The sequence below is a fragment of the Leptinotarsa decemlineata genome, unplaced genomic scaffold (genome assembly GCF_025532065.1).
Source record: "Leptinotarsa decemlineata unplaced genomic scaffold, Ldec_3_MD MMD2_tig00026307_RagTag_RagTag, whole genome shotgun sequence".
NCBI lineage: Eukaryota > Metazoa > Arthropoda > Insecta > Coleoptera > Chrysomelidae > Leptinotarsa > Leptinotarsa decemlineata.
In genome coordinates, this window is record NW_027412681.1 from 3259255 (window position 1) to 3285207 (window position 25953).

A 25953-nucleotide genomic window follows, 5' to 3' on the forward strand; every position below is an offset into this window, starting at 1 on the left:
TTACCATAACCTAGTTTTTTCCTCACTGCAGCTGAAAATATTTTTTGCATTTATTGTCCTTTTGCAGACATGTCGAAAATCATTCAAACGTGTCTTCAACGTGTCTTGCTTCCATTTCTCATATCAGCTGTACAATTTTGGGGTCCCATTTTGAAATAAACTAATTTGTCTACTATTTCTCTCCCTCCTACAGATTGTTAATAATATACGAAATTGAAATTGTGTCATATTATCATTGATACAAATGTTAATGTCTTGTTTAGTTTGACCAACATACGTTCTGTCAAAATGTTTCCAACTAATTTCATTAACCACTCAACAATTTTTTATAGAAATGTTTGTGATGTAGATATTTTATTGATGCAGCTTGAGGGTTCTGAAGTTTTCTACACCAAAAACATAGGGTATATAACATATTTCGAATCTATAAAAAGTTTTGGAAAACCAGAAAAAGAATATGACTTCACACACTGTTGAAGTCGTCAGTCAAAGTAAATGAGATATGAAAAACTCGTTTTTCAGAGCATACTTGACATATTCCATTTCATAGACAGTAAAGTTTAGTGTTGCCCAACAGGTTTATAACAACGACCAAAGAATTGAGAAAAATTACTCAAAAGTTGGTCATTCACTATGAAGGTAATGATCATAAATAATGGGCAAAAGCTTACTCTTCTAATGACAATTGAAAAATTGTTATCTGATGATGCCAATTTGCGGAAATGGTGGCGGAGTAAGTGCACTTTTGCTAACGTAACACAAGTCAAATAATTCCGTCAGCATAAAAATTGTATACTCAGGATTCGATGAAGTCGACGAAGGCCGTTTTTACCTGGTCCTGATTGTCGAGGCTTTTACCAGTGCTTGAAAAAATTGTGGTCAGTTGACCATAGGTCAACAGCAACCGGTAAGTGGCTTAAAATAGGACTCTGCTGTGATGGTTTGGCACGATCGCACACCAACCTCTGACCACCGAACAGTAACCATGGTCGTTTTTTGGTGGGTTTTCGCCTTTGGGAAGTGCCTGCGTGGCTCAGTGATGTCCAGCAACTGTCTCTAACGTCTCCTTTTGTCGTATAGGATACATGTTTCATCACACGTGACGATCAGATTGAAAAAAGAATCAGATCGTCACGCATGACGCGAAAGCAAAGAAAAACAGACCTCGAAACGTCACAATTTCTGTCGATCGTTCAAATCGTGGGGCACCCACTTTTCGACCTTTCCAATATCTATGAAAAACTGCATGGTATCTGACATTCACTTTTCCCTAAACCCACGCACCGTGTTTCACAACCCATTTCTGGCAAAGAAATATTTCACGCTTTTAGAGAAGGGGTCTATATTCATTCGGAATGAATGTTTTTCAACAACTACTTCAATAACATTTAGATATTTATGCTTTTGTTGAAGACTCCTTATATTGTATATTTTCATCAGTTATCCTTTCTATTGATGGAAATATTTATGACATTTCATTTCACCTGTTTTACAAAAAAAGGTTCTCCCTTTTGACGTTATACCTAGTCATTTTTGTTTTTCTACTTAGATTTTTTTCATAAATTGGTAAGTATAAATTATAGTTTTGTTGAAACAACTTCCAATTTTAATTAAAACCAATCTGGAAGAAAATTTTATATTATTTGTTTTGGAGCCCTGGGTAAAAAAGCAAAGCTACCAAAGATGTTTTACCTTTGCTTTTTTACTTCACTCTTCTTTTTCTTTATTTAGGGAGTTAGGTTATGATCAGTGTTGCAAAGCCAATAAAGCTATCTGTGAAGGTTGATGCCAAAAATCCTCATACTGGAAAAAAGCCCGCTGAATTCTAGATTTGAAATGTTGCTCAATGTGCTAGGAACAATAGGTTGAAAACTAAGACCTCAATAAATTGTCCGCTTGCACAAGTTTCGATTCCGAGTTGTCGGTCGTAGCGGGACGATAGTTGGTTAATGAAAAAACAAATTTGTTTATCAGATCAAATGAGTACCTAGAGTGCGTATGTGGGCTTTCACGCTTAGTGTTTTTGATATGCTTCATCGCCTTTGATGTCTTCCGCAGTTGTAGAGGAAACGCCTGGCTCGAAAACCTGCAGACCAGGTTTTTTTTTGACATCGTCAATTTTCTATGAAAGCGAAGAAAGACCATTTTTGCGGATAAAATATAGAGTACAGACCAACCGCTTCACAGGACATTTTTATAAATTTCTCTGAACCGTTCGTTTCGCCAAAAATTTAACTCTGTAGCATTGCACAGAATATCCCTTAAAGTATATTTTATTTCTTGTCAACGCTCCTTAATTTCTCGTTGCCGTTTGTCTGTCATATGTCGTAAAGCGATTGAACATGGAACATTAATCATGTGAGCTGTGGCTGATGCACAGAACATTGAAGAACAGAAACGATTGTTTTGATCAATACATTTAACAAAAAAGTGTACTTATGATTCGTGTGTAGCAGTGTATAAAAAGTACAAGAAATGTGTAAAGATAATAAAAAAGCACATATTTCGTCGCATTTTTCGACTTACTTATGAAACTGGTTGTCTCAGCAATATAATATGGTTATGCGGAGGTTGGTGGTTTTTTTATTGCTGGACTCCATTCAGCCACTAACAGGTGTCTGACTGCTATTTCACTTCACAATACAATAAAAACGCTTTCAGGAAAGTTACATCGACTCAAAATTTGTCAAACATTTTCCTCAAGTCTTAACAAAGGCACACCAGTCAGTCGCTATTTTCACCGAAAACCCCAAAATATGGTTATGGTTTTTATGGGCGTCAACACCTTCGTCATATACTCAAAAATATGGTTATGATATTCCAACCTAAATTAATTTTCCTAAGCGAAAGTTTACAATTTCTCATAAACTAGCGTCTTTCATTCAGGATGTCGATGCCTAGTCCTTCAATTTTCAAATATTTCATTGTCACATCGTAGACGACAATGTCGTGTTACCAATAATAATATATGATAATAAAATGCCAGAATCAACTACAATTCTAATAGTCTCTCTGGATACCTTTATGTTCATTTACATTTTGATTTTATGGGTTAGTCTATAGAAGTTTCAGTGCCCACAAATTCGTATATTTCTATAAAACTGTAACATTGCGTTGATATACTTGTTTTCATGAAGGAATAAACGCAAATACCCACATTTTTGTTTGACAAAATAAATAAACGGCTTTGAAATATCTTGTTTGTTTTATTTTTTATTATTTGGTTGAATTTATATAATGAAACGCATTGCTTTTTAATAACTTATAACCAGAAATATCAATTATATTTTACCATAATTCAGTTATGATTTTGAATTGACGTTTATAACTGTGAATCAGCAAATTTACAGTTAAACAATACGCATCAATAACATAGTAACAAAAAGATTTGCACTAATAATTTCTCAATCGATTACCTTTAGTGGTTATATGGTCCCGAGTTCGAAACTTTCAGAAAAACAATCCCCTTCACATTTGCCTCCTAAGAAGGCTACGATAGACTGAGGTTAGATTTTATGAGCTCTAGTTGCATAGGTTGAATTCAACTTTGGATACGTTAGAATTTGTTTAATTAAAAATTACTGATAAAATTTAATAAATGTATATGCGAGGAGTTTACCAACGTACAGTGCGCATGGCCCCGTGTGGACTACACTGGAACTGCAGCAGGTGCGCATGGCTCTTGTGAGTCGCTGGCGCTGGAAGATTCAACTCGACACTGTCGATTTATACATTTTGTATTGTTAACTCAAAAGTACAAATTGAGTTCTGGTTTGAATTGGACGTACCTTTTTCGGTGTGTAGATTAAATAAGTATTGAGCGCTGGTCAACAAAATATTGGTTCCGTGTCGGGTTTTTTGTTTTTGTAGCGTTTTGAGATGGCAGATAATAACCAACTCTCAGGTGCGTCCACCAGCGTCTATGTGTAGACGCTGGCGGAAATTTACAGTTGAAAGTGTTTTCCATTGCTGAAACACTGGTTTTAGTGTTTCTCGGTCTTTTATTTCTTCATGCAATAATAAAGAATATAAATGCTCTGTTGGTGCACTGGTTTTACCAATGAAACACTTTATAAAGTTTCATAATATTCCTACAAGTGACATTTTATTCGACATCTAACCTCAGAGTAATATTTGTTACTCTGAGCGTCTATCAATCGTGGAACGTAAAAATTAAACGCACTTCGGCCTTTTGGCATCACTGGCGTAAATTTAAATGTCAAATTGCGATTGTCTTACGTAGTTTTGCAGAGGTAGATTGTTACTTGTTACCTAATCAAATCAAGGATCCAAGTAAGCTAGTTTTTTAATATTAATTCATAATAAAATTATTCATATGCAATTTTTAGATATGTTCTCCGCCACTGTTTCGAAAGTCGCCCCCAAGATCCAACCGTTGGCCGTTCAAGCAGCAAGGCAGATGAGTGCCATTTCTGGGCCCCCAACAGTCAAGGTCTCCACTTTGGAACAATTGGTACATGGAGCAGCGCTTACTGTTGGTATCTTAGCTATTCCCGCGTGGGTTTTAGTCAATATCAAGAATTACAGGGGGCAGGAGGAATAATTCCTAGTCTGATAGAGTAGTAATTTTATGTAATGGTAATTTAAGGAATAAAGTGAGAGGACATGTAAACTGTTTTCTTCTTTTGATAGTTTATCTAACAAAAACAAACTAACTTAGGTGAATAATGGAGAAATTTATCCAGGATTAGTGAAACAAAAAATTAAGGGAAATTGATTTGAATGTGGTATTGACAAGAGTCCTATATTGATAAACAATTGAGGGTTGGAACTGTTGATGAATAGGCAGTTTGGACTGTTGAATATGTCTAATCCATAGTTTGAAGTGTCTTTATGGACAACTGATATTTGAATTGCCGTTTATGGACAAGTGATAGTTTGAACTGTCAACAAGATCAAAGTATATAATTCAAAATATTGCGGTGAAAAGTATATTGGTCAAACTAAAGTTGTTATTCAAACTCATCTCAAATATGAGATGATGGATTTATAAAAGTGATGATAAATAAAGTATCAGTCATCGAGGATACCCTGTCTTTTCTTCTAAAATAAACTTTTACTTTACTAGTTGTAGTTGCCTCGTGATTCGCTTATTTTTTGCTAATGTATCTATTTGAAATTGAATGATTTTTTTTAAGTTTATCTTGAATGACATGGATTCAACACACAATAGGCTTTGAAGAATGGAATAAGTATGGATCTTTTCTCAGTCTGTTTTTTCTTGAACTACTTTTCTAAGTTAAGATGAATTGATGCATTATTGTCATTGAGAATTATTTTTTGAATTTCACCAATGAAGGTAAGGTCAAAATGTGGAAGTATGTAATGGGTGTCAAAATGCGTGTACCTCCAAATAATTAAATTGTGATGATACTAATACCATTCACATAAACAAGAAATAACAATGGTCCCAAAATAAATCCATGTGGTATTCCATAATTCACATTTAGCTCGGATGAACACTCCTTTTCCATGGCTTGTTCTATATCTTTTAGATACTTATTGAGAAAAATTTATACCTTGCAAACCAATCTATTTTTCCATTCTCTGAAAATGTATTCTTATACCTCCTACAAACTATCACCTGGTCAAGAGATATAGAATAAAAATACCAATATAATTCCCTATATTTTTTATTACAATAAGTTTTTTTTAGTATAATATTACATATATTTGTTTCAATTATTAAAATTACTCTTTACAGGATAGCCGAAACAATGCTTCAAAAGACATTCCCTAAATATGATTATCTAGGAGCAAGAGTTTTTACCTTTTTGAACATGGCACACAACGCCAAGAGTATATACCCTGCAGGTTCTATTTGAAAACAAAGAAACTTTTTTATTATTCTGGTCGGATACATCCAAAAATATTAGGCACACGATCCAGAAAAAGAATGATGGCATGTAAATTGCTTCCTGAAGTATCACCCTTCAATGTTTCAAATATTACTATTATTAAATCTCTCGACAAATAAGCATTGAGAACATTCACTTGCTCGTATTAACGATTCGCTCCATTTTGAAGACGTTCAAAGAATAAAAAGTATATACAGGGTGTCCTTTGTAAAGTGTTCAGGCAACTGGAAGTGAAAAATTCAATCACATTCAAATGTCCAATGCTTTTTTTCAGCCATCCTGCAGATTAACATAATTTATTTATTACAAATTTTTGACTAGGGTGAAGAAAGGTTACATACAACAATCAAAAATAGAATTGGAAATTCTTGGCACAAAATATGGAATACAAAAATAAAGGTTACAAAAATTTTACAAAATGTAAGGGGTCTTGTCGACTTTTTCACTTGGAAAATAGGCTACATAACTTGTTTGTAGGTCGTGTTTCTAAAATGTGTTTTGAAACAGAAAGCAAGTTACTAACAATCAATTGACCATCAAATGATTGTTACCTTTTGCAGCAAACTGCTCTAGTTTGAAATGAAAGCTTTGTCAAGACTAAACAAACCATAAATAATGGATTAACAAAAGAATGCACTCTTTAATTTGCATTGGTTAATACAAATTTGTTCATGAAAGATAAATCAAGGAATTTTATATTGTGTTCATCTTATTTTATGGTGAATAAATGAAATATTATTGCTACTATCATCTATGAAATACAATGACAATTGTTTCAGAAACAGTCGTTTTATAACTTAAAAAACAAGTTATAAAACGATTGCCATTGTAACTATCTCATAAATAATATTTCATTCATTTAACCTGTGGTTAGACATGATGGTGAAAGATTTGTTGTAATAACTTATTACAATTAATTTGTTTGAGAAGATATTGTAAAAAAAAATTAAAGAGGGGAAGAAAGTTAATGAAAACGTCACATCAAGTTCAAAATCATGAAACAAGTAACTAACGTCTATTTAACCGACTTTGAATCACAGCAAACGCTGAACAATTTCAATCAATATATCAGGAATGAGAGAAAAGTCTAATTATGAGAATACTGGGGCCATAACGAACAATATATTTCGAAAATTAACAGTTATGTATGTGAACATATCAAAAAGATCAAAAGGATAAATTATTTTATACTGGTAATAATGATGCTAAAATCTTGCAAGCAGCTTTACAGGTAGTCAATAATTTGAAGAATACATTTACATTTCAGTTACCAAGTGATCATCTTCAAGAGGAAGAATATTTCTCTTGAAGATGATAACTTGGTGATCGAAGGTGTTAAAAATAACGGTTTGGTTTTAGGATAAAACTCCAGTAATATTCATTACCATTTGTTTGTGGAGTTGAAAATTTGATATTCGATTTGAGAGTATAGTTCACTGAAGTTGAAAAAAAATAATCCCTGTAAAGATGTTAGAGGTAATTGAAGAAAACTTTTTTACAAAAATTGCAACTATGATACACTCGTATTGTGTGAAGCTCTTCTGAAATTTTAGACGACGCAAAAAATCAAAAATTGTAGTAGAGAGCCTTTATAAACATGTAGAAAGGGCAAACATTTTAGTTCATCCTGATACGTTACTATGCAAATTTAAAGTATTTTTCAGAAACTTGGTATATTTAATAACTTTGCCTATCAAAAAAGAAAAGAAATTATACAGATACTTGTCTCACCATTATAATGGTGAGACGTACAAAAATAAAATTCAGGAATGGATAATAGGGACTTCACGAAAAAAATTCATGATAAAAAGAATTTCAATAAATCATGATAATATATTTCATCAACTACATTTCTGAATAATTTTATTTATTTCATATATTGTTATTTGAGCACATATTGTAAATTTATGTATTCATTTGTTATTTTCTTTTTCTTCACTATCTATATTTAATTTTTGTTTCACCCCTAGTAAATATGTGAGATTGTATTTAGAACAGATGTATCCTTTCTTATGACTTACCTTGATACTTGTTTCACTTTTCAAGATTATTATCAGTTTATTCAGAAGTTTGTTTAGAATTTCCTTTGTTTATATTATAAAAAACATGAAGAAACTTCTATTATTATTATTTAGGAGTCTGAAATCTGCCTTCATCTGATTCACTTCATTTCTAACCTTCTACATGTGTTCTCCATTACAATTTTCATATTTTTAAGATCGTGGAAGGTGAAAATAGCCAAAGAAGGTCGATAAAAGCTCTGATTTCTTCCACAAAAATGATTTCCTTTCAATATCCATCATTTATCTTTTGCCATTCTTTTATATAAAAGCAATCTGAAAAATCTTTTATTCATAAGAAATATTATCTCTGCCTCGATATTTTCAAAGGTGCCTTAGCAATAATCTAAAAGCTTTTTTGTAGGCAATAAAAATCATTTTACATTGAAACATGAGGAATTCAAGTTATTCTTCATGGTTTATTATCATTTAAACTCAAAAAAATATAATCAGTTATATCTTTGTTTTTTTCTGATAATGAAGGTTACTATGAGCAGAAATGCTTTATTGTCATAAAAGTTTAGGTTTTGTTGTTACTTGATTATCCCTATGAAACAATAATAGTTTATTATGAGGAACATTGCACTGTAAATTTATAATTTTCTTGATGCCGATTTGAAAAAAAATGCCATTTGGAAAAAGGCGACATTCAAATAACCTTGAAGGTAATGGCCGAAGTGGACGTGTATGTCGCCATTAGATTATGTACCCTCCCCGTGAAAGATACCTCAGCAGAGAAAATATTAAGCCGTTTATGAACCTCTAAGTCACATGGTCTTTGGACCATTCACTACTGTTAGTGCAAAAAGTTGTATGTTAAATTCAGTTTCAAAATGCAAAAACTCGTATATCACTGTAGAACACTTGTATTTATGAATTTATTGGTCAGTTCTGACCGATACTTGATGAAAATCCATCACAACGTATACAAAAAACACACTTTGATGTACTTATAAATCATAAGGAAATACAAATTTTTATGCCCTATTGTAAACTGCACAATTTTTACACATAATTTTTTGCACCAACAGAAGCTTATTGTATTTTCTTCGACCACCCTTCCAGAAAAAAAGCAGTTAAGTAAGAAATTCCATCATACTCAATTGATATTTAATCTGAAAGGCTGTGCCACAAAACAGGAAAATTGCTAAAAATTGCTAGTCTTGATTCTGGACGAAACAATAAATCAAATAATAAAAAAAAATAGATACAAGTAATGAAAAAAAACCGATCTCTTCCGAGTCTGAGAAAAATAAAAACGGAACAATGAGAGTGTGTTTAAGCTCTAAAATACTTCTCCTAAATATTCTAAACGAGTCGCGAGGAGTTAAGCAAACTACTTTTTATTGATTACATCTTCTCGTAGCGACTCGCTTTCGCAAGAGCTAACGGCTACAGTTAGATTACATGGTGGCCCCTTACAACTTCAGAACGAACGGCCCCCTCTTAGAGTGCCGAAGTCTCGCAAATCACAATGTGCACAGATTTCATATACAGGGGAAGCTAAAAGCTCGGGTCGGTGCAAGTCGAATTATCTACCAAGAAGTACGAGATTCAAATTTTTCATTCAGAAAAGAATGAAATGCCGTCACAGTTGAAATACACAAATGTTCTAAACTATTTGTTATATAAAAGTACTGAAATAGTATTATTTGAATATTACCATGATAGAATAATTTTTTTTCTGTTGTAGAAAAAAAGGGGTAATTCAGAGTTTTTACTTCTGTAAAATACGACTGAACTAACGTGTTTCAGAGAATTATAAAAACTATGGGGATATTGAAAAAGATTTGAAAGTATAATTTAATGCATGAATATGTATAGTAGTCACAGCAAAATAAATGAATGAATAATCCACTGAAATCAACAAAACCCCAAGTAACCTCTTTAGAAGAACATTTCATAATAGACAGACTCAAAATTGCTTATTTAATGATCAATAAAAAATTAAATCTAACCTCATGTTACTGAAAAATTCAGAAATTCATGATAATGATGCAAGGCAACATAATATGTTTCATCTCGATGCTGCAAGCAAAAAACGATTTAATCATGATTCTCTTTCTGCTTTGAATAAAATGCCTGATAACATAAAAAACTGAAAATATTGTAAAATTCAAAAAATCATCAAATGAATTTATACTTCAGTAAAGAAAGTAGGATAAATAAAATATATTCTTTTTCTGAAAAACCAATTTCATTTCTTTGTTTACTGATTTCTCAGTTTAAATGCCCTAAATTTGTATGATAAGACTTGTGAATAGTCTCATACCAGAATAAGTCTGTCTGACTATTCATGCTATTATTTAAACAATTATTTATATATGTGTATGTACGTTTATGTGTATATACCTATATGTATATGTATGTATTGCTTTTTATAGATTTTAGTTGTTGTAAATCTGTAATAATAATGAATGTTGTTTGATTGATTGAAAAAAAAACCTCATCCCCTAGTGGGGCGTTATTCAGATCGGATAGTATCGTTCCGCTTGCAGAACAGCAACGTGATAAAGGTTCGTGCTTCTTCTCTTTTGGAGATTGTGTCAGTGTCGAACCAATTCTCAAGTCAAATCCAAACTCCAAGGCCTTGATAATTTTCGTGCAACCTTCGTGGTTTTATTCGAAAAACTTCAGATGCAATATAAGGATAACAGGAAGTTTTCAGAGTATTATTTGCTCCCACACTTTGACTTGCTCGTTAGTATTCGACGAAGTAGGCCCCTTAGAACTGTTTTTTGAGACGAGTACCTCAAACGCTTTCCTGACAGTCTTTACTTTCTCAATGTTGAATGGCAGCGTGAGAAAAGGCTGAATATTCTCAGTAATGTGGTCTCCGGCACGATGAATGCTCGACTTCAGTTACCCCCAAGATGTCGCCTTTCGGTGTACTGGTAAAGTCAGTCCTTCTGGTTAGATATCCTTCATTTCTTGATTCTATTACCTTCCGCTCATTACTTGATGAATGACTGCTCAAAGCAGAGTCAACGAGAGGTTTTTCATCTTCAGTGTAACATTCAACCAACTCCATTAACTCAAATATTTTATCATTGAATATGTTCAACAGAAAACCTATAAACCCTTATGCATTTTTATGTTTACCCTCGATCCAGTTCGTCAACATGTTATGCAACATTTTATAAATCCACGTCGACCGAAAGTGTTGATGATAACTCTAGGTCATTCTTGGAATTCTTATCCACTCTCCCTTTTTTATGACAAAAAATGAGAAAGATATTATGTAGTTCTTTTGTTTGGGCAAGTGAACTTGTAAGACAAAAAATGTCGACAAAAAATATGTAAGTAGTTATTAACTCGCAATGAGATACCGGAGCTTTAAAAGTTTCACTTTTTCACTGGCACAGACAAATGAAACATATAGTACAAGATATTAACGTCAATTCGAAGTTTGAAAATATGACTTCCCATTGAATGAAATAAAATTGAAACTTTTTATGTTTTTTGCCACTTTTATTTCTAACTGATGTTACTGCAGTTTTGTCCTATAAGGACATTTTCAAATTTATACATTAATTTATAATTTAATGTTAATTTATAATTTAATGTAGAAGTTTGAAAATGTCCTTATAGGACGAAACTGTAGTAACATTAATTACAAATAAAAGTGGTAAAAAATATAGAAAGTTTCAATTCTCTTTTCTTCATTATGATTTCCTACTACGTAGTAACGGCTACATCCATCAATTTATTGACTTCCTATTAAATTTGGTCTTTTGTTGTATTGTCGCCATATTGAATTTGGAGAAGATGGCTTCAACGCCGCCATTTTGAATAGAATGGTCAATTGTGTCATATCGTTGGAAAGAGAATTTTATTCCACAAAAAATTACCTAAAAAATATATAGGATTCTGTTTAAATTTCTCGACTTAGTTAATTTCTGGTTGCCTCGACACAGGTTTTTGATTTCTTCATCATTAAAATCGGCTCCAATGAAATATACCTTTGTTCCGAATGTCTTGCCCGACAAACAACCGGATGGCACAGTGTTCAATAATTTTGTCGACTCCTCCATAAAACACCAGGGTATATTTATGATATTTTTGTGACTTTGTGTTCATATGTTTCTGTTTATATTTTATTTTACATAATTTCTTTTAAAGTTACTGTTAATTTCATCTATATTCGGCTAGTATGCTTATTCGACAAGATTTAGTCATTATAATAATAATAACAACTTATTTCCTTAGACAATAAAGTATAATTATTATCATTATTGAAACAGACTGAAAACAACCCTCAGGAATTTCGAATCGTGTTTCTCAGCATATTCATTCCTCTAATAGCCCTTGCACCGACCCGAACCAGTTATTGATATACACATTCAAGTGACGCATTCCGGGACATTCACATGAAAACAAAAAATTCTTATCACATCTTCAATAATATTTACAGTCTCGGCTGGATAATTCAGGAAACTTTGGTTTTGCGCAACGACGACTTGTTGAAGTTGCAGATGGCCCCCAGCAGCTGGGAACGGTCTTTGTCGACGCCCGGCATCGTCTGTGGGGCCCCGTTGATCAAGGGGGGCGGAGGTGGCGGGACCGGCGCGTCCAGGAGAGGGGGAGGTGGCGGAGGCTGAGGCGATGGTACGTTTGAACCTGAAAAAATTATAATTTTTGGAAAAGAGAACGATCGGGAAGAAAAGAGAACGTCAATAAAATATCTAACAGTATCATCCAGAGAAACAGTTATTTTCTGGCAGATATGCTATATTTAACTTGGATAGGATCTTATTTCAGATAGTCAAAAATGATTAGTGACAAAATAAATCTCATATCTATAAAAAGTAAGAGTTCATTTCTGAAAAAAAATTGTTTTCATTTTGTTTTTAAATTTTTTTTTGGGATTTTGTGTTATTTTGAACTAGAGACATAGATTATCATATACAAGTAAGTGAGTTAATCATTCACAGACAAATTTGTGTCGGGAGATGCCTAATGAAAATTCAAAAGCACACAAATATAGAGCAGGATTCAATTTAGGAAGCCTAATCTCACCTGCAATCGAAGGAGGTGTAGCAGTACCAACAGAAGTGGCTGCGCTGCTATTCAAACTCTCAGGTCGATCCCCGTTCACACTGTTAGCTTTTTCCAACTTCTTGTTTTGCTTGTGCTGTTCTTTAGCCATACGCTCCTGTGAAAAAATGAAATGATTTTTACACTAAACAGTTCATTGCAACAAGGCTTTCACCAAAAATCTTCAACTAATTATCAATTCTAGCATTAGAAAACAAATTCAACAAACGACGATCATTCAATTCTATTTGAACAACTAATCAATACAGTTTATTTGTATGATTTTCACTATAAGGGTTTTACAAAAACCGAGACACGTGTTTCGCTATAGTGAAAATCATACAAATAAACTGTATTGATGAGTTGTTTAATATGGATTTCATCAAGTATCGGACAGTTCTATTCAACAATTCTATTTGGTCATTGAGTAAATGTTCCAAATTGTTGATTCTTCTAAGTATTCCAAAAGATTGAGTTCAAAACCTTTCTGTTCAAAATGTCCAAAAGCTACACAGCAATTGGTCAAGAAGAAGCTTTCTAGTCTCTACATCTTTCTGGAAAGAGATGTTAGATGGACAACATACAGAATCATGCACACTGCCAATTGAACAAAACAGGCTCTTGCAAAGCATAGCAGATCACTGGTCGAAACAGAAAGTCCCAGAAATCTGGGAACAACCTTATAAAGTCCTAATCCTAAATAAAGAGGATTGGACCATCCAGGAGGTGGAAATACTAAGATCAGATAGCTGTTGGTTCACTGAATGGTCAAAGAAAGCTGCAGTTTCTGGCACAGACCCAGAACAGACATGACATCCTGCCCAGGCACTTATGCGACCATATTTCAGACAGAAATCTATGCCACTGATATCGGCATAATACAACTATTATATTCCTGATCTATCTGCTACTTCGGTTTCGTTTTTATTGTCTTCAATAAATTTGTTCAACTAATTATTTGTTGTACAAGCAACTCTTTTTAAAAAAACTAGCTATTTTTTTAACAGAATCAATAAAGTAGCTTCAATGTCATTTGAAGTTTACTATCATTTTTTAAAGTTGATAGACCTGGTTCATAATTTGTTTTCATAGTTTGTGGATGATGGAATCAACAGAATTCGTTTCACAACCAATAATGACAGCCATTTGTTCAAAGAAAATCAAGTCTCTTCGAAAATTGCTTTTTCCTAAAGTGGAATATTTGCTGCTACTTTATGTTCTATACCTCCTAGGACACTTCAAACAACAGTTTCAAAATTTAGCTGTGAAAGTCAAAATCTCTACATTTTATAATCAATATTAGCAATGGTAATGAGGAATGTTCCTCCTGACGAAAATCAAGTAGTTTTCATAAAACACCTCTAAAACAACGCATTTTAAACTTATCATTTCAACCTTTTTCTTTAAAAAAATATTTAAATACTTAAAAAAGAGGAATGAAATAATGCATTCAACATTTAAAGGGATTCGTTTCTATTTCACCATTTGGCAACATCGGTTATAGCTAATAAAGGACAATGAATCTGTTACCTGTATGAGACAAACAAAGATGACATATTTCAGAGGCGTGCTGTTTGTTCTGTTTGCTTATGTTCCAAATTTCGAGACATTCTGTGACATATCACATTTTGTACACCTAATCTATCTTCCTCTATATAAATAAATAACAAAACAACTGTTGTTTATGTGGCTTGTGGAGGTGGTATTGAACTATAATTTATATTTTGCCTTAATTGTTGATTTATAAATATAATTTTCCTTTTTTAAAGTAGAATATATAGGTACATATAAATTATTTCAACTTGATAAAGGCGCTGTTGCCAATATGTGAATTAGAAACAAATCTCTTTAAAAATTTAAACCCGACATTTGAAACATCAATTTGAATACTTTTTGAAGTGAATTTGAAAAACTCATGAATTAAACTCAACTTTATTTTGTTCAAACTTGCATTTGCTGTAATAACCCAAATTGAGGAACATTCCCTATTGTAGTAAAGTGATGCCAAAGGTCTAATTGAAAAACTGGTATTATGATTATAAAAAAAAGGCAACATTAACTATGGTACGTTACCATTTTGTGCCTATGCTTCTTCTTCTCCTCTTCACAGCTCATCATTTCTTGTACCCTCGCCAAACGTTTCTGGCTTCGCACCAGCTTCTGTTCCCCTATCAGTCTTTCCTCCATTTTGGCTACTACCGACTTCAGCTGCTCCTTCGTCGAGCTGGGAATCTTGAAGTGAGCCCTGTCCGTAGGCAACAGGCTTAGCTGCACAAACGAAAAGAACGGATCCGCCAAGAGGTCCATAATTTTAGGAAGGCCGTTTTTACACGCCTCAGTCGTCAGAATTTTAACGAGGATGTTTCCTGTAAATAAAAGTATTCTTACAACAAAATTTTCAAATGACCATTACTGAATCAGTGACAAAAAACTCTTATGTTTTCTTATCGCTAGTGTTAAGAGAAAGAGGTACCTGAAATAAATACCTATTTATTTATTAACCGGACAAGCCTAGTTCATTAAATATCAATAAAGTACAATACAATTCCTTTAAACCAGGGGTCTCCAAACTACGGCCCACGGGCCAAATCCGGCCGCCAGTGTCATCAATCCGGCCCGCGACAGCCAATGATTTACTGTCATCAATCTGGCCCGCGACAGCCAATGATTACCTAATTACTCGGTTTTATTTACTTGCAAGGTAAAACTTAACGAAGGAAAGTTTAAACATATTAATAACTAACAAATAATTGGAATGAATCACAGTAAAACAAAAACACTAACGAGATTTATATAATTGTGATTTTCCACCGACAATACTTTGTAGTTGTGGATCAATTTTACTTGTACCAATTATCAAAAGAGATTTAAGATGCTCATCGGTTAATTGAGATCTGTAAACATTCTTTGTGTACTTCATCTTGGAAAACGTTTTCTCACACAAGTAAGTAGTACCAAAAATAGAAAACAACCCACGAGCAAATTTATGCAAATTATCAAATTGTTCCAGTGGAAGACTCTTATAAAAGAAAGTTTTTGGCTTTCTACTACTCCATCTGATACAAAAAAATAGATGAGAGAATCTTCCAAAGAAAGGAAGGAATAATCAATTTGAAAATAAATAACCCAAAAAATTAATCACTCCTAAAAATATAACCCTTTCAAATCAAATAAGATTCCTCATGGCTGGGATTAAATCAAATAGGTGAATGAATGTCATTACGATGTCATCGATGACATAAGCAGATCAAGCTTATTCCGTGACATTCAAAATCGTAATTCATGAATGAAGTGTGTGTATTTTCTATAATGTTATCCAATTTGGTACTGAAGAGCCTTAAGGCGAAACACGTGTATACCAGTTAGGGTGACAGTGTTCCATGTGAGTACAATTTATTACCATTCATTCAAAGTAGAACTCATGTGAATGATATCTGATTCTTATTCCTCCACGAATGTTCGATAATCAAACTGAATAGAGGAAAGTATCTTCTGTATAATTCAGTGTTCATATAGAAGTATTTGTTTCGAAAGAATTTTTTCTTTCGTGTAATTCAATGTTTATATGAAAGTAGCTGTTTCAGGAGGACTTTCTTTCAGTTTGTGTCTGAAAGTTACTTCTTTGCATGATCTACACATCCATGTATAGAGTTATTTATTTTCAAATTGATTATTCCTTCCTTTCTTTGGAAGATTCTCTCATCTATTTTTTTGTATCAGATGGAGTAGTAGAAAGCCAAAAACTTTCTTTCCCAAAAAAATTAATCACTCCTAAAAATATAACCCTTTCAAATCAAACTCTTATAAAATTCCAACAAAGATGAATTTTGATATTTGTTCTTAAGCATATCACTGCACCGTAAATCAATAATTTCCATTTGGACTTCCGGAGCCGGGGTTTCAATGTCAGAATCAACAGGATTTTGAAAAAGCTTAATTTCATTCGCAATGACATCAAAATTTGAAAAACGAGTATTAAAATTTATCTTCAAAGCACTCAAAGTTTCGATTGCAAAATTGACGGGAAATTCAGTCTCTGTAGTGTGGCTGAATATTTCACATGTTTCTAAATGTGTGAAACATTTTTTACGTAATTGCGATTGAAATAGTATTATTTTCTGCCTGAAGGATTTGATATTGGTGTATAAATCAGGGAGAAGCTGATTTTCTCCTTGCAATCTCAAATTCAGTTCGTTCATATGATTTGTCAAATCGACATAGAAGGCTAACTTCCACATCCATTCACTATTTTCTAAATCGGCAAAAGGGCGCTGCTTCTCATTTAAAAAAATTTCGATCTCTGCTCGAAGTTCAAAAAAGCGCTTAAGGACTTTTCCGCAACTAAGCCAGCGTACGGCAGTATGATATGGTAAATCATTTTCTCCAATCTGTTGAATAAACTCGCGGAATTGTCGGTGATTCAGCCCAGTGGATCTGATGAAGTTAACAACTGATATGACTGGTTTTAGAACTTCAGACATATCCAAACATTTTCCGCACAAGGACTTGATTAATGATACAATGTATGACTAATGGTTTTGAACCACCATCATTTTCTACAGCCTTTGACACAAGTGCAACCACTTTATTTTTACCATACATATTTTTGCCTCCATCAGTTGTTATAGATTTCAAATTTATCCATTGAAGGTTCTTTTTATTAATGGTATTTTCAACTCCCTTAAAAGTATCTGCCCCAGTTGTCGTGCCGTGAATACTATCAATATCAAGAAGTTCTTCATACACTCCATAACTTTTATCTACTCCGCGAATAAAAATCAACACCTGAGCAGTATCTGACACATCCGTTGACTCATCCAATGCTAGAGAAAACCACTCATGATGTCCATTTTTGTCAGACAGTTGAGATGATATATTTTCTGCGATGTCTTGCACCCTCCGAGCCACGGTTTTTTCTGACAAACAGACACTTATTCGCTTTGGTAAACAAAGATTGCTGCGATTTGAGTCCGCGTTTCAAAGCTTCAAATTTTTCCTTTCGCAAACTTGCTGTATACTTGGAGTAATTTTGAAGATGTTTGGATTCATAGTGTCATTTTATGTTATAGTCTTTGAGAACAGCTATGGTTTCATTACAAATTAAACATAGCGCCTTATTACTGGACTCAATCACAAAATACTGAAAGTTCCATTTTTCTTAGAACGTTCTGCATTCACTGTCGATTTTTTGTTTCTTTTCCATACAAAAAAATCACACATAAAAACAATAAGTCAAATCAAATTACTTTTATTGACGGGTGTTACTTTATTTCACAATAGACAGTTTCGCTTCCTTCGCCTTTCCTACGCAGACTAACTCGCAGTTGCGCCGCTAGCCTTTTTATATGCAATTATTACTGCCATCTCGAGGTGATCGGAATACACTAGCTAGAACCAGAAATTTCTCGAACCAAAGCGGTAATTCCAAATATTTAATTACGCCTAATGCCACCTAGCGGGTAGCTGAAAAAGATAGTACATAGTACCACTACTCGCCACTAGATGTCGTTAAGTGTCACAATACACAATAATAATTGAAATGCAAATAAAGCGTAAGTTTGCTTAGGTCACGCACTTTGCGACTATCCTAGTCTAGAAATATAGTTAAGGGCAGAAATTGGCCCTTGGAACAAACTGAAAAAATCATTATGGCCCGAAGGCTTCAAAGTTTGGAAACCCCTGCTTTAAACTAACAGTGCAGAAATATGAACAGGTATACACTTAAAAACTATAGATACGATAGATAATTATAAACGTTTTTATAGTAAGATCCCGAAAGGGAAGTCGGGCAATGAGATGGTTTAGTGACAAGCACTTTGAGCGAAGTTTTAAATTTAGAAGAAATTATTCCTTCACGTTTTCAGAGAACCAGTCTCATATTGGAGCTTCTATATCTCTGACAGAAATCAAATTGTCAAGGTAGAGTTCCCCAAGAATCCGTGCAAGGTCCTATCTCATGCCTTATATATGTGAATGATCTTCCTAATATCAATATTAATGAAAAAATTACACTAGTTGCTGATGATACCACTTTATTATGACGTAGAAAAGACTGAGTTTCTTTGAAGAAAGCTATCAAAATTGATTTTGAAAAACTATCTATTTCTCATAAAATGTAAACCTCTGAAATGTTGTCGAGTTTAAATATTATCTATATTGATTTATATCCCCAATATATTGTTAAATGGGATAGATGCATGTAATAATTATCAAAATAAAGATATATTCAGCAAAAGGCTTTAAATGGAGCCTTGTACTCCACAATACTAAACAGATGTCGTTTTTACTTACTCATAGGACAAGCTGGAATATTGTCAGCGATACTCTCATGAAGCGGGGCTCCAAACATCATCTCGTACAAGACATGACCGAAACAATAGACATCTATCGCTTCTACATTGTTGATTTTTTTGTGTTGCATAAAATACGGCCTGTAATACGACGGCACTCCCATAACTCCGTTTTCAATATCAAGAAGCTTCACGCGATTGTCATCTATTACTATATTGCCTGTGTGCAGATGACCTTAAACATATACGAGAAATCACAAAAATGTTCGTCAGTGAAACAAGGTACAGGGTGATCCAGACCTTTAACATAGAGAATTATAGCACATACAGTGCACATCTTTAATTCCCCCTCTTTTTATTTTTTGAACGGGTCAAATAAAAAAATTTAAATTTGAGATAATGAAATTAATGCATGAATACTTTATTTTGAAGTAAAATTGACAGATGAAACTTTTAAGATGGCGACTGGGCGCCATCTGGGAAAAAAGTTAACTGGAAAGGGGGGGTCTTGTGACACATCATTTTGAAGCTCCTGGCGAATACTTCACAACCCTAGAATACGAAGTCAATATCTTAAACTACTACAAAATGGCGGAACTCTTAATAACTGCCTCAATAGATAGACATTTAACTACATAATATGAGATAATAAGCTTGCTGTTATTTCAGAAGATGCTCGAAATGGTTGCCTTGAACTTCTTGACATATGAACAGCCTATCCGATATATCACGCCGAACATTTTCGAACACAGTAAAGTCAATATCTCCACAAATAATTGTTATTCTCTGCCGTATATCCAATATTGAAGCAGGTTCAGTTTCCTACACCTTTTGCTTCAAATAGCCCCATAAAAAAAGTTCAAAGGTGTCAAATCTGGCGAGCGGGCTGGCCATTCTGTAGGACCTCGACGGCCAATCCAACGAGCGGGAAAAGTAGTATCCAAATAGTTTCTTACTTGTCTGGAGTAATGTGGTGGAGTTCATCTTGTTGGAATACAATATCCATATCGAATTCATTAGGATTCGCTTCGAAGATTTCAGTGATGAGTGGGTCAACAGTAGTTTCCAGCATATTAAAATACAGTTCCCCTGTTAAATTTTGATCAATAAATAGCGGTTCTACAATATGGTTTCCCAAGATTCCTGCCCAAACGTTAATTTTTTCTGGATATTGGGTAAGTGTTTCTCGGAAAACGTAACGCCAGTAACGGCAATTTTGTCTGTGAACATTGCCTTTAAAAAAAAATGTACATTCGTCACTAAAACAAATATTGCGGAGATAGGTAGGATTTGCAATGGTTTTCGTCATGATTTCGCCGAATTCTGTTCTTCGATCAGGATCATCTTCAGTTAATTGCTGTACCATTTTAATTTTGTATGGATGATACCTATTCATCTTCAAAAGTCTCCACACAGTAGAAGGAGACACCTCACAAACATTCACGACGGAATAAGTAGACTGTTCAGAATTTACTACCATCTCACCAATTATCTGCACTTGGTGTTCTTCCTGAATGGAAGGATGACCTGGGAGTGTTATATACACTACCGGTAGTATTGAATTTGGATACAAGTTCTCTCAAATATTTTCTACGTTCATTGAAAATCCTTTCGGTCTCGTGAAAGTTACGCGTCGCACCGTAAATAAAAATCGCTTCAATTGACCATTTTAGAGATTGTTGATGTGCTATCTTTCTACTAGTAAAACCGAAAACTAAATGAGAATATTCTAACTGAACAATGATGTTCATTGTCGTACTGACATTTTTTGTCGATTGCCATATCTGCTATTTGGCAGATAAAAAGGAATATTTCTAGAAATATCGATAATTATGTGTTTGTCTTCAGGAAATTATTAAATGTTTCGCCATTTTGTAGTAGGTGAAGATATTGACTTCATATTCTAGGGATGTGAAGTATTCATCAGGAGCTTCAAAATGATGTGTCATACGACCCCCTTTTCATTTAATTTTTTTCTCGGATGGTGCTCAGTAGCCTTCTTGAAAGTGTCATCTGTCAATTTCACTTCAAAATAAAGTATTCATGTATACTCTCATTATCCCAAATTTCAACTTGAGGTTCAATTCAAAATTTCACAAGGCTTTGAGTAATATGAAAATAATAATTGGTTCAACATTAATCTACTTTGAATGAACTTTGATGAAAGGAAATGAGAACTTTTTACAATTAGTAAAACATTACCCAATTTCAACTTTTTGTAATCAATGAAATTATTTGAACTGGAAGAACTACAATGTACAATAATTATGGGTATATACCCTGTGTATATACACAGGCAGAGATAATTGTAACAAATAAACTTTGGGTTTGTCTAAAAATTTGCGCTGATCTTGTAAGCACCTCAAAAAATGTTTATTAAACTCAAATGAAATCTAAACTCCTGACAATTATGTATATTGCGACATTCTACCAATCTTAAAAATGATAACCTTATCTTTTCGTGAAGCCACTAATGATCAATTATGACGGTTTCTGGTGATATATTCGCAAACAATACTTGTATATCAAATTTCACGTAATTTTATGTACGTATAGAAAAACTAGGAATAGTGATTATTTATCAACATGAAATAGCAAGTGATATTTTTCTGTTCATCAACTTACCAAAAAACAACCAAAATGAAATTAATATTTTTGAAATCTATCAAAAACATTGAACAATCTGATAGGTTAACTAGCTAAACTCTCATTGCAACCAGATTATTAAAAAAAAGCAATCATACCAGTAGCTCAAAGAGAAATTTGGAGTACAGAAACAATTTCTGGCAATTCTTGTATTTTTTTGTGCAGTATTATTTATTTTATCTATGTAATCTTACAAATATGTATCACAAATTTTCTCTCAAATGGCAAAGAAACCATGACAAAACCTGATCCAGTGTGATCAAGCTAAATTGACAACATAAATGTGAATTATAACATTTCAAAATTGTTCACGAAAGTCTTCGAAGTTTATTTTCAAACAAATTTGAATACGCAAATGAATATTCATCTATTTTATGTTTCAATATGTTTTTTCATGCCATTACTTTTCAAAATCATTATTAATGTGATTTCATCATATACAGGGGATATTTTCTAAAAATACATCAGCCTGAGTTACCATAAATTTCAAGTGTCTCAGCAATGGTTAATAAATATAATTATTAACAAATGTGAGCAACAAAAAATATACATTTCAATGGAATCAACATATAATTTAAAATATTTTGAATATGTTCTGAATCCCCCTACAAATCATGTTGGATAATTACCGTAAGGAAATCCCTTGTCGTGCATAAATTTCAAAGCTTCCAATATCTGTCGCCCATAGAGAGATATCTGTTCTATGGGTAAGCCTTTGTGACCCTTGGGGTTGCCATATTTTTTAAGAAAAGATTGTCGAGGTTTGGCCCCACACAGAATGTCCCTCAGAGTTCCGTTCTTGTGCCCCAATCTGGCTACTAAACCACCTATTTCGGTACAAATGCTCAGTTCGATGGCATGTATATAAGGGTGCTTGAAAATAGAAAAAAAATTTGATTTTTTTTTATTAAAGTCATTTTGACAGTTATTAACCTGTAGTTGACCCAAACTCTTGAAAATAGCATGCATTTCCTTGTCATCTAAATGTTTATCTGGACCGTAATCAGTCCAGCTGCCAAAAAGTTCCTCCTTTGGGATCGATTTGCATTTCAGTTGGTAGTAATGCTTTCTCAAGCGCCAACCAATATCGTTTATGGGCCCCACAACTTCCCATCCCACTTCTCCTCGAAGTGCTAGAGAAACATGCTGCAGAGCCAACTCTGGAAAATACATTTTTCAATCATAGTAATTGGTAAGTTAATGGACAGATGAACGAAACAAACACATACATATTATTATTATGGTCATAAATACTCACCTCCGAAGGGTTGGCAGTAGTTTGCTGGGTCTACAAATGACCGAGCTGGTAAAGAAGATACCAAAATCGGATTCATGAATACGTTGTCTAAATATTTCTGAAAATGTTAAGTCAGACTTAGAGACAAACCTTTGAAAGTTCAACCTATTTTTATTTCCTGAGAGATGAAACACTGCTTTAAAAACATAAAAAAATATTGAATTAGCAGTTTGTTACATAATGTTGATCCATCAAAAGTATTCGATATCTTGTCTGTGAAACAATATACTAAATAAAGCATTTTTTTATATTTTCATGATGGGGATAAACCAAGCTTATCACCATTAAAATCTGAACAATGATAATAATGATAATTCAATTGAATTGAAAAACAATCAGTAACATAAAGCTATGATAATTATGTCAGTCAACTAACTCAAGAAATGAAGAATGAGAATTAAAATTTCCTGTTTTTATATGACTTGTATTTATAAGTAACGTTACTGCAGGACATTTTGAAACGTTTATTGTATTTGTTTGAAAAAGTTCTTGTGGGACGAAACTACAGGTACAAATACAATACAAGACAGTTTTAATTTTTATTTTTCAGGATGATTCCCTACCGCATAGTAACACGGCTATATCCATCAATTCATCTGCCCAAGAAACTTGTCTCCAAGGCCATATTTTTTAGGCCAAAATCATTAATTAATTTGAAACAAATTTTATAAATAACTCCAGACATTAGGTATAAACAAAATCAAAAGGTCAGAAGTTATCACAAAATTGCACCGATATAATTAATATATTAATTCAGAGAATGTCTCTCTTGGAAAATTTTCTGAAAAGTGAGACATGAAGAACAATAAATGGAAGTGTGGAAGCCTTCGACAGTTAGACCAAATTCTGAAAATAAATACGATAAGAATTTCTGAAACTTCACTGTTAATGCAAAATTGAAATTTCGGTATTTCTTGAATGTATCAATTAAATAATGATAGAAATAATTTAAATTCACTTTTCAAGGAGTTCTAGGCTATCAAGGATAACAAAGTCAATGATGTAATATAATGACAAAAATTGTAATTGTATGAATTGTTATTATAGCGAATTTTGTATTTGAATACAAATATTTTTCATGTAATGAACTTCTCAAAAAAAAAAAAAAATGTTAGCAGTCACTCAAATATAATTGTTGTAGGCCAACTTAATCAAGATAACTTGTCTCCAAGACCATATTTCCAGCAGTACCAAAATCATGGAATAATTTTAAACAAATTTGGTTTACTTTCAATACTTGAGAAATTGTGTGTCGATTATATTTTGTCGGCTTCTTTATGGTCTATACTAGTTGCATTTATATTTTCATATTTATATGTTACTTTTATTACTTATGGATGATTATAACTGTTTGTGTTATTGTGTTGTTTATATTGATTTGACTGACTTATAATTTGGTTACATATTTTTTGGACTGACTTTTATAATATGTAGTTATTTATATTTATATGTTTTTACATTTACTTTTATAATTGATATTTTCTTTGTTTATTGTGCATTGATTTCTGTCAACTGTACTTTTCAACCAAAGAAATAAATATTATCATTATTATTAAATCTCATGAATAATAATTCAAATCAGACAGGTATAAACAAAATTTAAAGATCAGAAGTTATCACGAGTATAATCGAGGATTATAACATATTATTGATTCAATGAACTTCTTCATGTCTTATCTTCAAAAATTTTCCTAACAGTGAGAAACAAAAATGATAAATGGAATTTGTTATAGTTTTATGAAATATATTTATATAAATGGATAATTCTAGATATTTTTGAATTCACACCAATAATGTAATCAATAGAAACGTACCTGCAAACCCTGCTGTCTCTCACTAATGAAATGTGGGTCCATATTACCAATAAGTTTCTTAGGAGGAAACTCGATGGGAATTCCTGAATTTTGCAGAGCATTATGCAATTTGAAGAAGTCATTGTATCTTTTACTGATTTTCCAAGTCTGGTCCGAAAATGGTCCTCTGTAAACTCTCACGATGAATTCCTGGAAATTATGTATAATTATCCAATTATCGATGAAAACCCGCATAAACATACTGTGTGTCCATTGACGTTTTTCCAATTTTCAATCGTACATTTTATAGGCTCAGTGTCGTCTAGTAAAACTTTATTGGGTGTCTGTCTTTCGAAAATAGCCATTGAATGCCGCACATTTGCTCACTTTCGAGTTGAAAATCCATCAAGAACAATTTATTTTCAATTTGCATTTACGACTTCTACATCATAAAATACATTGTAAACTGCTGAGTTTGGCAGATTGTAGACACCATTGACACTGACGTTTTGAGATGTGTTCTATGATGTAAATAAAAAACTTCATGAAATATTTTTTTTATTGCAGAAAACATCTTATTTCTTCCATGTGAATTCAAAGTTATTTTTGAGTTCTTACATTTCATGTTACCCGATGATTCAATGATACTGACGATAATTATTGTTAGAATATTTGCAACCAAAGGGGCAGGTTTTACCTTACATTATCACAGTTGATAAAGAAAAGACAAGAATGAATACAATGTAGAGTTACCTATTAACACACATTGCACGTCAAAAGCTAATAGAAATTTTCAGTCAGTATATACCTTTGGTAGTCAAATTAGCATCTTAGCAGTCATGAGTTTAAATTCTCATTTTTTTCATTTTATATTTTTTAATAGAAGAATACATATTTGTATGAGATGTTTGAACATTTGGTATTTCTTGAGTTACAGAATATACGCTAGAT

General features: G+C 32.9%; 2 protein-coding genes across 2 annotated transcripts in view; one reads left to right on the forward strand and one right to left on the reverse strand.

The window, feature by feature from the left end:
* The window catches only part of COX8 (Cytochrome c oxidase subunit 8), a 324402-nt gene extending 319769 nt beyond the window's left edge, over positions 1 to 4633 (forward strand). Inside the window, exons 2-3 of the mRNA XM_074180860.1 lie at positions 4266 to 4293; positions 4350 to 4633. Coding sequence (XP_074036961.1) covers positions 4352 to 4564 — 213 coding nt within the window. The 5' untranslated portion in view covers positions 4266 to 4293; positions 4350 to 4351 and the 3' untranslated portion in view covers positions 4565 to 4633. The remainder of the gene's footprint in view (positions 1 to 4265; positions 4294 to 4349) is intronic.
* Positions 4634 to 5638: 1005 nt separating this feature from the next.
* Positions 5639 to 25500, reverse strand: LOC111517608 (PX domain-containing protein kinase-like protein). Its single transcript, XM_023173812.2, has 9 exons — positions 25266 to 25500; positions 25024 to 25212; positions 23171 to 23267; positions 22846 to 23072; positions 22542 to 22785; positions 19268 to 19501; positions 15050 to 15342; positions 12959 to 13094; positions 5639 to 12559 (listed from the first exon to the last, which is right to left on the reverse strand). The coding sequence occupies exons 1-9, from the start codon at positions 25365 to 25367 to the stop codon at positions 12369 to 12371; spliced, it is 1713 nt and encodes a 570-aa protein (XP_023029580.1). The 5' UTR covers positions 25368 to 25500; the 3' UTR covers positions 5639 to 12368.
* Positions 25501 to 25953: the final 453 nt, after the last annotated feature.

Coding starts and splice junctions, on each gene's coding strand:
- LOC111517608 (XM_023173812.2), bottom strand. CDS start 25,367: ATGGCTATTTTCGAAAGACAGACACCCAATAAAGTTTTACTAGACGAC. Junction 19,502..22,541: donor CGACAAGGGATTTCCTTACG/GTAATTATCCAA, acceptor TATATGTTTAAG/GTCATCTGCACACAGGCAAT. Junction 13,095..15,049: donor AGAAGCATAGGCACAAAATG/GTAACGTACCAT, acceptor ATTTTTTCACAG/GAGCGTATGGCTAAAGAACA.